Raw genomic sequence first — 14,484 nt, forward strand, 5'->3', positions numbered from 1 at the left:
GGGGTTCACATTAGGTTCTGCACACCCTTATCTGTGTGATTTGAGTAGGTTCTGTGCACTGACACACTCTGTGAGACAGGGCTTGTTCTGATTTACAGCTGTGATTCTCAGCCTGATCCCAAATCCCACCCATGCCTTTATGGAGACAGCCCCTGATGGAGGCAGTTCAGCTCCATGCCCAGGGTCAGCAAACAGAAGATTCTTAAGCCCTCAGCTCTAGGTCACTCCCTCAAAATGGGGCTTAAAAGCCAGGAATCTGGTGTGGGGACTCTCCTGAGGAATCCGTCTCCAGCCCATATCACTTTACTGTGTGGATGTTCTTCTCCCTTTAGGGGCAGCCAGAGAAGTTAAGGTGCTGGATCAGCTCCAGTTCCACCAAAAGGTGAGGGCACTTAGCATTGTTTATGGGTTGTTCTCCTGGACTCCACCAGACCTAAGGGCAGGATCTGTGCCAGTGTAAAGCAGGCAAAGGGAACTGCAGCATCTGAGGAAGAGAGTTGATGGATATGCCAGCAGGTGGGAGTATTGCACAAATATCCATGCACAATAAGTTCCAGGAATTGTTAGCCATGACTGATCTGGATTATAATCAGGATTCAAGTTTATTTCTCTTCTCTTTTTTACTCTCTACACAAACAGCCTGAAGCAGGCTACTATCACTACAGAACTCTCCCAAATTATTTTATTGTTCCATTATGACATCTATGCTTTTTAGGTTCTCAACTGCAGGAGGCCCATTTTTGATAGTCAAATGTTCAGGCTCACCAAAAACTGTGAGGAAGGACTAGTTTTTAGTGTTTCAGTTCTGTTGGGAAACTGTCAGTTCAGCACTGGCAAGTGGTGTAGCATGATGTGGCTTGACAGCACTTTTCCTTGTATATTTGTGAGTGAAAATGCTTTCAGTGAAATTTTATTTCTATTTTTATATTTTTAGTACTGTATGAATATTAAGCACTACACATTATACTTCTGTGCTTGCTTGCTTACTGAATAAAAGATGTGTTCTGTGCATTGTGGCTGCTCATTTTCTTGACCTCCCACTCAGGCCGGGTGGTCTTTGCAGACAAACTACAACAAACTGCAGGAACACGGGAGAAGGAGAATTCCCTCTCGCTACAGAGGAAGACAAAATTTCCCCACAGTTTCTGCAGATTTGAGTCAGAAGAAAATTTCCTTAGCACCAAAAAGCTACTTAAATAGCTTAATCCCAAAGGTGTACAAGCAATACAACCTTACTGAGTGCCTAACATTTGTGAAGGCACCAGGGAATGCTGCTCTGGTCCCCAGAGCCGCTTTTCTTTGCTGTAGCCGATGCCCAAAAGCCAGGAATGTCCCACAACCCCGTTTCTAACAGCCAGGTCCATCCATACGCCATTGCCTGTGCAGAGGGCCACCAGCTGCCACATTAGCTGTGCTGGAATTCCACCTTTGGATCTCTGGTACTTGAAAGCATTTGAGTTTTTTTATAAAAATCCAGAGGTAGTAAGCTCCTTTCTCTTTTCGACGACTTGAACTTTCAGGACTCAGCCAAATGTTACCAAGATTCTGCACAAGCACAGACACCCCCTGGCCCAGATTGTCTGTGGAGAGAATGCCTCATTGGTGCCAAAGCACTGCAAATTAAGAACAACAAGACCAGAAAACCAAGAGAATTTCTTTTTTTCTCCCCTCAGCATTCCAGTTTGGTGAGCTGCTTCTGCTGAGGAAACGGCTGCAAAGTTTGTGCCCTGTCCAGGTTTGTTGGAGTCATGAAGGTTCAAGTGTTCCTTGCAGTGAAGTTGGGCAGGAAAGAGGAAAAACAAGAAAGCTGAGGAATAACCAGTAATGGTTCTCAGCGCTTTTGTATAAGCCTCACAACACGGCACCAATAGTTCTGGCAATAATTACATGTAAAGGCTTGAGTCACCATTGTAATTGTCTTGGGGTGGTAAACCATCCACTTTTGCCTGGGCTATAAATACCACCACTTAGTAGCTACCAGCAAAGGTTTAAAGAGAGGATTAAGGAACCACTTTTGTTGCTTCAGTCAAAAGAAAAACATTAAACAAAGATTCAACTGAATCAAATAATATTAACAAAAAAAAAAAAAAATCCCAAACCCAGCGATCACACCTGTGGGAAGGGCACAGTACAGCAATGATGATGTGTAAATCTCACTGTGTAATCTCACTATGTAGTCCATTTGATTTCTTTACTGCAGGATCTGCAGACTGGTGTCCTCTAGTGTTTGAATCATAAAACATGTGCAGATGAGTATTTTCTGCTACCTGTCACAGTGTGTATCATGCAGAACAGAAATGCACCCAATAATCAGCTTCATTCTGGCAATGGAAAGAGAATCAGCAAAAATGAGCATCTTTTTAAAAATAGAACATACCTGGATTTCAGCTTAATGAGGTTTAGACCTCTAGTGCCAAGTCATACTCCAATACAAACTGTTGTTTTAGCTTCAGACAGTGGCAAGAAAGTCAAGAAAACTGATGCCACTCCGGTCTGGTCTATCAGCTTAAAAACCACCCCTGTTAAAGATGGGAGAGTGATGGCAATTTCTTCAGGCAGCCTGGAACAACACCTCCTTACAACTCTCAGGCTTGAATGACATTTAGGTTCATGTAACATCCAATATCCTTCTGACAGCATCTGAGCTGTGTGGTCTTTAAAAAGGAATGTGAGAAAAATTTACAAAAATGCAGGACAAGCCTTTGTGCTTTAGAACCCCGACATATCAGAATAACTATTAGCAGCACAGGACTCCTTACCATAAGTTGGTTTTAAAAAGAGTGAAGAGCTAAGTCAGAAACATTAGGTTCTTTTGGTGAGCTGTACTGTGACAGCAGGATTTTTCTGGATTTTGCCACTTCATCCACGGGCAAAATTGTAAAGCCATGCAACAACTTTTGCTGGAGTTCTCTCTGTGCACAGATGATAAGCCCTGGCAATGCATGCTGGAGTCGTTTGAGAAGCTGCCACCTCCAGCTGTCCACACTGCCTCTCTGCCAGGAATGGCCACCACGGAGGAGAGACAGCAGAAGCAAATGTGTGCTGGTTCCTCAGTTGCTGTAATTTACAGGCTGACATTAACTTGAACAGATGTGGATGGTGGTGTCCGACAATGGGCTGTGCCAAGAGCCAAAGCACATCCTCAGGTGCTGCCCCGGGTTGGAGGTGTCCTCCCAGGTCCTGGTCTGAGCTCCTCTGTACCAGCCCTGCAACTGGCCGGAGGTCTCTGCTTGGGAACAGTCTGTTTCACACACAGGCTGAGTTTCACCTGTGAAAGATTGTCTGTAAAGGTGGAAGCGTGTCCTTGAGCAAGAAGGAGAGACAGATCCGCACTGCCACATGGCGTGTATTAACTAAAACCTGATTTTGGGAGGAATGCTGTTTTGTAGGAGGGAGTGCTGCAATGTGTGACAGCACACAAGATGAAGAAAGAAAGGCAGCCTAGTGACTGCTCAAACTGATCCCAGTCACAGTCACTAATACGCCGACTGGCTTGATGTGTGTGGTACGAGTGATATTCAAAGCAACTGCCACCCAGACATTAAATCCACTGTCACCATCTCTGTCACATACTCAGCTTCTGCTAGCCCTGAGCATAAGATGACAATTTAATCCTCGCAGCTGGTGCCACAGTGTGTTAAGTCTGCAGCCCTTGCAGTCCTTACATCTGCTTCCTTTTGGTTTTGGAGGAGAGTCACCCATAAAATAAAGGAGAGCTCTAAGGACTTACAAAAAGTGAACCAATTGGAACAAAATAAGAACTAGGGAAAATGTTTAGATTTCAAGCTCCTCTGGGAAGACAGTTCTTTTGTTTCAAAAGAAAAAACCATCATTTTTCCCAGGTGTCACTCTTGTTTGCTTCTGCCCATTATTCTGCACCTCCCCCCCGCCCCCAGCGGCAGTTCTAACCTTACTGAAACAGATAATCCTGGAAATGCTGCAGGAGACTTTCAATAGCTGGGGTTGCTACCACCCCACAGCTGGTAGGATTTAAACTCACAAAGAAAGACCCACAGTGGGTCTCCAGTTTTAGTTCTTTAACCACCCTGCTCCAGCCACACATGCTGAGGGGTTGGTCTCTCTTAGCAGCCAGACCCTTTTGGACACGTTCCTTGTTCCCTCCTCAGTAAATACCAGTGAGATTAGAGGCTAAAATAGTTCTGATTTGTTTTTAGTATTAAAGATCTGAATAAGCCTGTGTACTCTAAACAGGATGAAAAAGGAATATAAACAAAAATATGGCATGGGTCAATTAAAGCTGTAAACATTTGGGTTTTAACCATGCAAGTATAGATCATTTGGTGACTCTTTTACTCAGTAATCTGCAGCAATTTACATGAAGTCTTTGAAATAAAGAAGAAATTTCAAAACTACATTTTCTAGCAACAACTATGTTGCCATATACAGCCATTACATTCCTGTGATCCTACACACTTCTTCTCAAGTTATTGTCTCTAAATGAGAACTATCACTGAATCACTGAAATACTGAATTTGTCATGGATGTTTGAAAACAGCATTATCATTTGGTTGCTGATGCATGGCCAGCGTGTCTGGATTCTGCAACACACTGCATTTTTTTTCCAGAAAGTGGCTACAGTATAGTTTTCAAGTAATCTCCCTCAATCTATTAAAAAAATACATCAAAGCTCAGGGATAGAATAAGGCCTTTTTTTTTTTTTTTTTTTTCATGCTGGACTGCAGTGATTTATGTAGTCCATTGGGGAGAACAGGAGGCCACCCCTAACTGCCCCTGATGAAGAAGAATCTGGTTTATGCATGGTTTAATCCACAGTTCTGCTTGACAGGAGTTCTTTCACCTTTCCCCTGAAGTACCTGAAACAGAGAGGTTTTACAGCTCAGGACCTCTATAGGCCAGCAGTCTGTCCCTGTAGCCCAGCTTAGGGCATGCCCTGATAATCAGGATGACCTGCTAAACACTGAGGAAGAGGTGCTGATTGCAGCAGGGCAGACCAGAGGGCATCCTGTGTGCTACTGATCCTCTTTATGTGATGTGTTGTAGGTTGGCTTTCACTCTGGGGGCATTTCTGCCTTTGGGATGCAAAATTACATAGTCGTGATATACAAAATTCTCTTTTTCTCTAAAGTAAAATGCACCTCCTGTAGGTTATTTTACTCTGCTGCATTACTGGGCAGGGCTCTTGGAGGTGGTTTCCAAATTAAAGACATGTGCTGGAATCCAGAAAACTGTCACACAAGGACAGGTGACATGTGAGAGAGAATATGGTATCTGTAGTATTGTTCATTCTTTCTAGAGAGTGCTTTCATGTTTGTTTGCTTCCATTTTTTATGTTCCATAAAGCAAGTGTTACTGCTGTTTTCCCTGCATCGTATAGAGGAGGAAACTTCTTTGGTCATCCTCTGAGTAGGGCAAAGGCTGGATGTAAGCAGTTGCTCTTTCTAGAAGGAGCCTTTTACCCTCGAGCCATGGAAACAGGGAAAAGTAGCAACTGCAGACTGAGAATGTATTGATTAAGGATTTCATAACTGGAGTTAGTGAGGTGAGAAAAGGATGGCAACGAGAAGACACCATCTTTACAGTGGATAGGCTGTGATTTGCACATCAGGATTTTTCCTCTGGCTGGTGAACACTGGCAAAGAGGCTGCCTGCTTCCAATACACAGCTCCAGGAAGAGCTGGGAGGTGGGAGTCATTTGCATGAAACCTCTACTTCACCCAGAGTGTGGATTTCAGGGTGACTTGCCCTGTGTGTTTGTGGTATGGGTAGGTGTGCACAGCTGTGTTGAGAGAGAGAAAGGAGTGAGGGGAAGGAAAGAAGTGTAAGAAACTGCCCTGCAGATCCCAAAGTCGGAGAGGAGGAGGAGGTGGTGGTGCCCTGGGCATTGAAGCAGAGATTCCCCTGCAGACCTGTGGTGAAGCAGGGATTTCACTGCAGCCGTGGAGAGGACCGTGCTGGGGCAGGCACCACTCTGGACCCACATTTTGCTAGCCTCCAGGTAGCCATGGCCTGAAGGAAGCTGCAGCCTGTGCAGAGGCCATGGCCTGGAGGAAGCTGATCCATGCTGGAGAAGATGCCTGGCAGGAGCTGTCGCCCTTGGAGAGGAGCCTGTGCAGGAGCTCTCTGTGAAGGACTCTAGCCAGTGGGAAGGACACGCACTGGAACAGGGGAAAAGTGTGAGGGGGAAGGAGTGGTAAGGAGGCCTTCTACATTTCTATTTCTGGTCTAAAAGTGACCAGAAATAAAACATTGGCAAGATTCATCCATCTTGTAACTATGGTGAAACATGGCTCGGCTGCAGGAGCTACACATACAGACACTTGGGAAACTCTTATCAATTAAATTATTGAAATGAGAGCCAAATCCCTTAGTGGCTATAAATGCTGTAATTCTTCTTAAGATAGGAAAGCAAGCAGAGCTGTTCTGATTTATGATAACTGAGGATCTTGCTCTCATACTACTACGAATGTACTTAAAAATATAAGCAGTGGATCTGATTTATGACATTTTATGCACTGCTGTGAATTCCAAGTAACACATAAATCAGGAGCAATTCAGTGCAGATAAGTTATTCTTGATTCATGCACTGATATTTTGCAGGTATAAAGGCAATGTAAATGAGAAGAGAACCAGGCTCAGTATTTGATGAAACTTGAGATCTGTTTGCTCTGTATCAGTAATTTTGACTTCTTATGGACCACGTGCTATTTCTGCAGGGTCAGTGGGAAAGGCAAGCTGAATTACACCTGACACATATACTTCAACCAGAAAATATTTAGAGTCCAGAAAAATGCCAGCTGACAGTTGATTGGCACATATCAGAGAGAGGAGGAAATATGTTGTACTCTCTGACTGTCACTCAGCTTGGAGAGAAACCAAACTTCTGATTTTGAATTACATTTGTAATAGAGAAAACAAGGTCTTGAAATATTTCCTTTGAAGTCTGATTGGGTTAACTTCATAAGTATCACTAGAACTACATACTGTGATCCAGCGCATAAGAATGTCAATATTCAAAAGTGGTTTTGTGACTAATGATTATGAAACAGAATGGAAAAGATAGGATGATAGCACCATCACCTGGGTCACCCTTGTTTTGTCAGCACTTAAAACCCTTTACAAAGGGGAAAAAGCAAGTGCCTCATCATACCTGAATAAGCTTTCGAGTGGCCTGTTGCCTAAAACCAGAAAAAAACTTTAGGCATCAGGCCTCTGTCAAGGTTTTGGTCCATAGATTGCCCTGGGCTCTCAGATTCCTCCCTGGAGCTCAGAGCATTGTTTGCAAGAGCAGTTTGAGCTGGGTGGTTGCACAGAGCAGATGCAGATCCCTCAGCTTTGCCGAGCAGGCCTTCCTGGAGCCACACTGACACCGCTCCGGCAACGCCATGCAGTGCCGTGTCTGATTGCTGCTTCCCCACTTAATTCTTTTGTTTGTACTTGCAGTGTAGTTTGCTGCAGATTTCCTGGAAAATTAATACTATCTCTTCATGAAACAGAGTAATTGTGTAATGAGCTTGTGTCTGGTATATGCATTTTTCTCTTGCAAAACCCTAAAAGTCAAGATCAACATTTAAAGCAGCTGTGCTGCTTAATAAAATAGCAGGTTTTCTCGACTAAAAGGTGGTGGTTTTAAGTGTTTTTAGAGTACTTTAATGTGCACAGACTTCAAGATAATGGCAGAAAACATTTCCAGGTATAATTCTGTGGTAAAAGAGTTAGTCTACTGCTCCAGCCTCCTACTCTAACGTGCGTATCTGAAAGTACTGACGTAGGAGATAGTATCCACCGCAACCACAGAAATTGAGACCTCCTCTCACCTGGTCACTGCTGTCAGCAGGACATGTCTCAGCCTATTCTTTTATTAGCAAATCAGTCAAGAAATCAGTTTTTGTCTCTCTTGTTGCTGTGCTTCTTTTGGTGTCCTACACTCTTGTATTCTCATAACCCAGGGGATACCATGGCCAGGGTGCAGACTGCAGAAGAACTCAGTGCCTTGCATGCCCCTGCCAAGACATCACACTCCCCACAGGACCTCATTTTACACACAACACAAAACAGTTGCATGGCAGCAGGCAGCATTCAATTTAATCAGCTGCAGGTTGTGTCCACAGTCTTGGAATCTTAGGTCAAAATCCCTACTTAGGGTTTGGGACGTATTTTCTCCACTACATGAGGAGAAGTCATCTGTCAGGCACACGATGTTTGCTGGATCCTGTGGAATGAGCTAACCAATCTAGTTCTGCAGATGGGAAGAGGGTGGAAAAAGGAGCCGTAGCCCTGCTCATGCAGCTCTTGTTCCTCCTGCTTGTATGTGAGGAAACAGGATCTTTATTTCCTTCCCTGCTCTGGGGTCCATTGAACCTTGAGAGAGATGCCTCCTTTGGACTCAGTTCTGTTCTGAAGTCACCACAAGACCACCGGTTCCAATTACAATGGATGTGGTACACATCTCATCCTTTGGCAATTTCTTTGGAATGACAATACCCTTACCAAAGAAAGCTCATCTTCTGGACAAGGTTTACAGTTTGTTCCAATCAAGTATGAATTTGCTGGTAATCCCAACCTGCACATTTCACTTGCAAGTCATTTTTAATTATTATATGAGGCTGCCTCCATCACAGTTTGTGTCACTTTTCCTCCTCTCCTTGCCATGGAGTTTTAGATTTAGGGTCAGTTTCGTTGTAGGAGTAAGCTGTGACAGCTCTATTGATTTCACTGGAGCTGTATCCAGCTGTGAATTTGAATGCTTTCTTTTGTCAGAATGGCTTGAAGTCAAAATGAAATGTGCAAGGTGTCCATGATTGTGTACCTTCATTGTAAGGAAGGGATGAGCATAAGAAAAAAATTGGCTCTCGTAAAACTGCAGCAAAGCTGTAAATAACAAAAAGCTGTATTTTGCCATCTTGCTTTTTGCAAACAAAGCTTCTCCTGAAGGCAATTATGTTTTGTTTAAGAGCAGATCCTAAGCTTGGAAAAAACATAAATACCTATGAACTAGCCCTAGACTTCAAATTTGTGTAAAAAACCTCCTTTGATGCAAGTAAAAGGTAAATAAATGCTCATAACCATGGCTGAATTTGGCTCATCATGAATGAAGAAACATCAGGACAAATCCTTTGGTCTTTGTTCAGTTCTTGTTTGAACCTAATGAGAGCCAGAAGTGTCTTAAGTAATACAGATCATCCCTGTACACTCTACTGTACCTCCAGGTACTTTCACTCTCACTTGCTGGTTGTGCTTTTAGTGGGAAAGGAGCTGGCATTTGCTGATACAGGTACCAGCCACAAGACCCCTGCTGCAGACAATGAATTTTGACTCCACTGCTACATGGCATCCCTACCCAAAGGTCAATAACTGAACAAAGCTTCTAAATTTTACAGAGCAATGAATTCCTCTCTGTGATTTGAAGTGAGACTGCTGCTGTCATGGAACACAGTTGTGCACTCTACTCAGTTTTTCAACTCTTAAAACTTAAGTGTATGTTCCAACTTATCTGTAGTATGAGGAAGGGAAACCCTGGAATCTTTAATTACTTACAGTTGTGTTTGGCTATTGCTTTCAAAGCTGTGGACTTATCAATAACTGATTTACTTATACATTTATAGAAAGTTACATTATACATTTATACAGTTATAGAAATGAACTGATTCATACTGGGTTCTCAGAAGAGAAAAAAAAGTGATTTTGTCAAACTTAGGAGTATCTGGATGACTGCCTAATATATTTCACAGCTACATCTGTGAGCTCTGTCCCAGATCCCATATTTTTCTCCTGGGATATTGGACAGATCTTACTTCAAAAGATAGTTGACAAAGAAGATGAACTGGAAAAAAAAGCATTTCAGATGCTTGATGTTGGTCAGACTTTGACAGTCTCAAAGAGTGAGTTCAAGAGGTGTTGAAACCTTTCCCTTCTGTGTAGCAGAAGTGAAATGTGATGCTGTGCTGGCAGGGCCACACTGTGTCATTGCTGTTGGTAACTGTTTACAGGCTGCCCCTGTTTATGTCAAGAGCAAAATTTCAACTGGGAGCAGGTTTCCAGACCAGTAACATCAAAAAGGTGCAAGACATGGTCAAGTGAAAGTTTCAGAAAACTTGCAAAAGTGATGTGACCTAAATTTGACAACTGGAATGTTTGCATGAGATTTTGTCGGTATAATATGTCTCTCTATGTGAAAGAGTTGCAGTTTGGCAGCAGATTTTTTTTTGGTTTAAGAGAAGATCTCACAGCTTAAATTCATATACATGCGGTGTTATGAATATGCATAGATTAGGTTGTGAACTCTGAGTCAGAGACCAGCTGGTTTTTGTCTGCACCAAGAGCTTCTCTGCTCACTTTCAGAATTTGTCACCTTACAAACCACCATCAGATTGGACTTGAAGGAGCACTGGGTGTTTATATGATATCATGACTGACTCCTATCACAATCAGAGGAGGATTCTGATGCACAGTCTGTGCCAGCATTATTGTACACTTCCATTTCTGTCCTGAATGTGGAGGTCACTAACTTTTATATTTATTTTTTTTTCCCCAAACACTTGACTCTCTTTTGTTTGTTTTTTTCATTTAGGTGAACTGATCTGTTCATTGCATTTTAAACTAATCAGTCTGTAATGTGTTAAGCCTATTTCAGCTGAGGTTGGTGTTGATTTCCTTGCTATTACTAAATTATCATCAGGAGGACACAGAGACTCCTGAAACACTTCAAGAGTGTTTTGGTAGAAGAGAAGGATGTATCAGTGAGATTGATGAGAATGAAAATCCTTCCATATAAACATATGAAAGTTCACAGAGCTAAAGCTTTGAAAAAATTTATATTACATGATGAAAAGACTTGTAGGTTGCACGTTTTTGAGAGGGATTTAGCAATATTAAATTAATGCCCTACGTAATTCTAGACAAATCATTGGGAAGTAACAATGCATAATGTGCAAAATAAAACCAAAACTATAAGATAAATTTATTTTTTGCTGTTTAAGGGACTAGTAATCCAAATGAAATATTTAAAAAACCTGATATCAATGTAGGCCTTATCCATGCATACTAAAATACAGACCCCAAATACTTTACAAAGTTACTGTGCCATATCTTGACTTCCTATCAAAGTTCCCTAAAAGTGCCAGAAGTACCAACATGTCTAAAAGGTAAGCAAGAGTTCCGTAGTTTGCTGTCAAATTTCTCCTAAACTGTAATTGTGAATCACTTGTGGGTTGTGGAGCTCTCAGTCCATAATGTAGCTGCTAATGTGAGCTTCTAGTGATACAGAAATATGCTACACTTTTTCCTAAAAATGCTTTTTCTGTACATGCACGTGGCGTAGTTGCCATAGGAATGTTACCCAATTGCTGAAGGGAATGGTCTGCTAAGCCACTGATGTGCTGGTGGAAAATAGGAGCCTTTAAGACTAATCAGTCTGTTCTCTAAATTAACAATGGAAAGTTGCTGTGTATCGAAGAAATTGTAACTGATTGATTTAACTGTGATTTGAAAACATGCCACTCAGCTTGGCATGTCTTTAAGTGAAACATGGAAGTTAAGCCAGGGGACACACTGATGGAAAAGTTATAATGTTTCAGGACTCAGTACTTTTGTAATAAATAACTCACATTCATCTTTATTTCCTGTAATTTTTCGTTAATAAAGTTGTGATGACACCAGCCGTGTGTGTGAACTGGGATTAAGTTCGACTCTTCCTTCAACGAAGTAAAATAGAAAGTTGTACTCTGCATGAAAATAAAAATGCCAAGCAAATCTGTGCTGTCACAGTAACTTTCTTAGTGGAGCACGAAATATTTTTCACTGCTCCAGTGAAATATAAAGGGTGAAATTCTGCAAGAGGATCTTCAGGGAAATTCCTTTTCCTTAAGTTTGTCCTCTGGGTGTATATGATCTGGCCTTCAATAAAGAGTCGTCTCAAAAAATATTCCATAAATTTTGGTCCAGTTTTGTTCCCAGCAAGTGCAAAGCTAAGAAAACTCTCAGACAAAGAGACAATGAAGGAGTGTAATACTGAGGATACAAAAATGGGATTAGGACTTTGAAAGGAAGCAGGAGGAAGAAGAGGAGCAGCAAAAGAAAAGAAGAAAAAGGGAGGCACCTAAGCCACTTTCTCCCAGAGAGACAGGGGAGCTTAAAAATTCTAATTAATTAGTGAAAACTAATTAAATAACAAATGACAGAACTTTCCTGGAATAAATGGGTAATCTTTTCTTTATTACATGCAATATAATAAAATGTAAAGCTTTTTGTACTCTTGGGGTTAGATTTTCTTTCAGTGCTCAAGGAGAATATGTGTTACTCTTGACTTCCTCTTAAACTCATTAAAACGTGGAGAATGAGGACCGTGCTTAGGCAGTCCTGTGCTTTGGCCCGCTGGTTTGTTCGGGAACTTCTCTGAGGCTGTCTGCTCTGCACAGAGGCTGGAATGCTGGCCCGGGGGTTTTGCTCGAGCTGCCAGGCACAGACCGAAGTGATTTCCACGGGAGGGCAGTGCAGGTGCTGTTTTCCAGAAGTCGGAACGGGAGGAATTTTCAGAGATGCTTTCTATTTAAAGCTCAAGCTGTCCCGCTGAACTCACAGGCCGAGTTGACAGTAGAGTTTGGCTTCTAGGACTTTACCCCACAAACAGAGATCTGACTAAAATTGCACAAGGCTTGTCAGAAGTGGTTAGTTACGGCTGAAAGCAAAGGAGGATGTGCAGAGGATGCAATTTGGCACCTGTACATCCTACTTGCAAAAGTAACTTGGCTGGTAGTTGACTCTGAAAATGATCTGCTATGGTGGTTGATGCAAATCAATAGGATGGGGAAGCAAAAAGCAAAAGCGAGGTGATGTATTTTCATTTTAAAAAAGATTTTAATACTTACTGGTGACAAATGGGTGGCAGGTGTGTGCTGGGGAGAAGGGGAGGAGAAAACATGATTGTTCTCTGAAGAACATTTGAGCAGAGGAGAGGGGAGAACTTGTGCTATAATTTCTCCACCTTGGGACTCACAAGTACTCTGTCATTCCAAAAGTCAGATCAAGCTGATCGTCCTTTGTGTTGTGTATGGCAGACAAAAAAAATCCTTCAAGAAAAGTTATTTGACACTAACAGTCATCACATTTGTGGTCGAGAAGCAATTGCCACGTTTCTCAGGGATTCAGATTTGTGATAATTTTCTCCAAGAGCAGAGCAGAGCTGTGAAGAGCAGCCACGACAAAGGCAGGATCCAGCCACTTTCTTCCACTTGTAGTCGTTCACATGCTAAAACGAAACTCTCTCCCTGATATTCTTACAGTGGGCAATGGTACTGTGAAGCACTTGTGGTTTATGTTCGTCGATGACTTGTGGTTTATGTTCACCTGGTCCTTTTTATTATATTTATTTTCAGGTTGAGCAGCCACAGCTGCCAAACTGACATTAAGTCAGCTGGAATCACTGCTCAAGGAGAAAATATGTTGACCAGGGTAATAATAGAAACCACATGCAAGGGTACTAATTCATTTCAGATAAGTAGATGGGGGTCTTGATGTACTGATTTCAATTTAGGAACAAGTTTTAAAGGATGTGGCCCTGTTGTTGTATCTTGAAGATCTATTCATACTTGTATGATTAGGGGTCTGTTGTTGTTTGCACATTTTTTATTAAGCTCAAGGAATATTTTAAAAGCCTCTCTAATCCCCACTGTGAATCCCTTTTTAGCCTCAAAACCCTAAGAACTCTCCTCTTTCAAGCAGTCTTGCTACAGATCTTGGTGTAGGACTGACATAGTCCCACTGTGATTTTATTTCATTATGTGCTTGAGTCCTGAGCAAAGACACCTGACTTTTTTAAGAGACCAGATTCCTTGTGGCAGCACAACTTCTGTAATTGCCCAGCGCTTTGCAAGGCTTGTGTAAAACCTACTGTCACATGAGAAGAATGGTATTTTAGGCATTTTTTTCACTTTTTATGCAGAAATACCCAGATACCCAAGATCTCAGTCTACTTAAATCTCAACAAAAATTTAAACAGCACAAATCCTCTCTTATAAACCAAGGAGAAAATGGTCGTGTGACTGTGGGAAATCTGGATTTTTATTATTTTGTCTTTGCAGAAACTGGGCCATGAAAATTTGTTTATAAACATCATGGTATTTTAGTATGTTTGGGCATTTGCAAGTTTACCTAATGTCACTTATCACTATCATTAGCTTAATAATAGTTATTATTTACCAGGACACAGAAGAGTATTCCTTGCCTTTCACAGCCCTGTGTGACAGTCTGTTGGCTCTACCCTAAAACTGCTCACAGAATAAGAAATACATTAAACATAACCTGATGTAAATTCCTAGGAAAATCCAACCTCCTGCTGTGTTTGGCATGGACTTGGCCTGTAATTTGGGAGAAGGAAATAAAATCTTTCTGATTTCACAGCTGTTATTGCACCTCAGGGCTGCAGTTGTATTTGCAACCCATTTGCTTCTCTTCCACCGAGTAGGACATCTGAATATATCCTCGCTCTAGCCTGAATAAAATATTAAC

General features: G+C 41.9%; 1 protein-coding gene across 1 annotated transcript in view; it reads left to right on the forward strand.

Moving 5' to 3' along the window:
- Nucleotides 1–3,112: 3,112 nt before the first annotated feature.
- EFCAB6 (EF-hand calcium binding domain 6) overlaps nucleotides 3,113–14,484 on the forward strand; it is a gene marked incomplete at both ends in the record, with an annotated part of 85,096 nt that continues 73,724 nt past the window's right edge. Inside the window, 2 exon segments of the mRNA XM_082281156.1 lie at nucleotides 3,113–3,146; nucleotides 9,711–9,860. Coding sequence (XP_082137282.1) covers nucleotides 3,113–3,146; nucleotides 9,711–9,860 — 184 coding nt within the window.

Source organism: Coloeus monedula, assembly GCF_965178545.1.
Source record: "Coloeus monedula genome assembly, chromosome: 4".
In the NCBI taxonomy this organism is placed as follows: domain Eukaryota; kingdom Metazoa; phylum Chordata; class Aves; order Passeriformes; family Corvidae; genus Coloeus; species Coloeus monedula.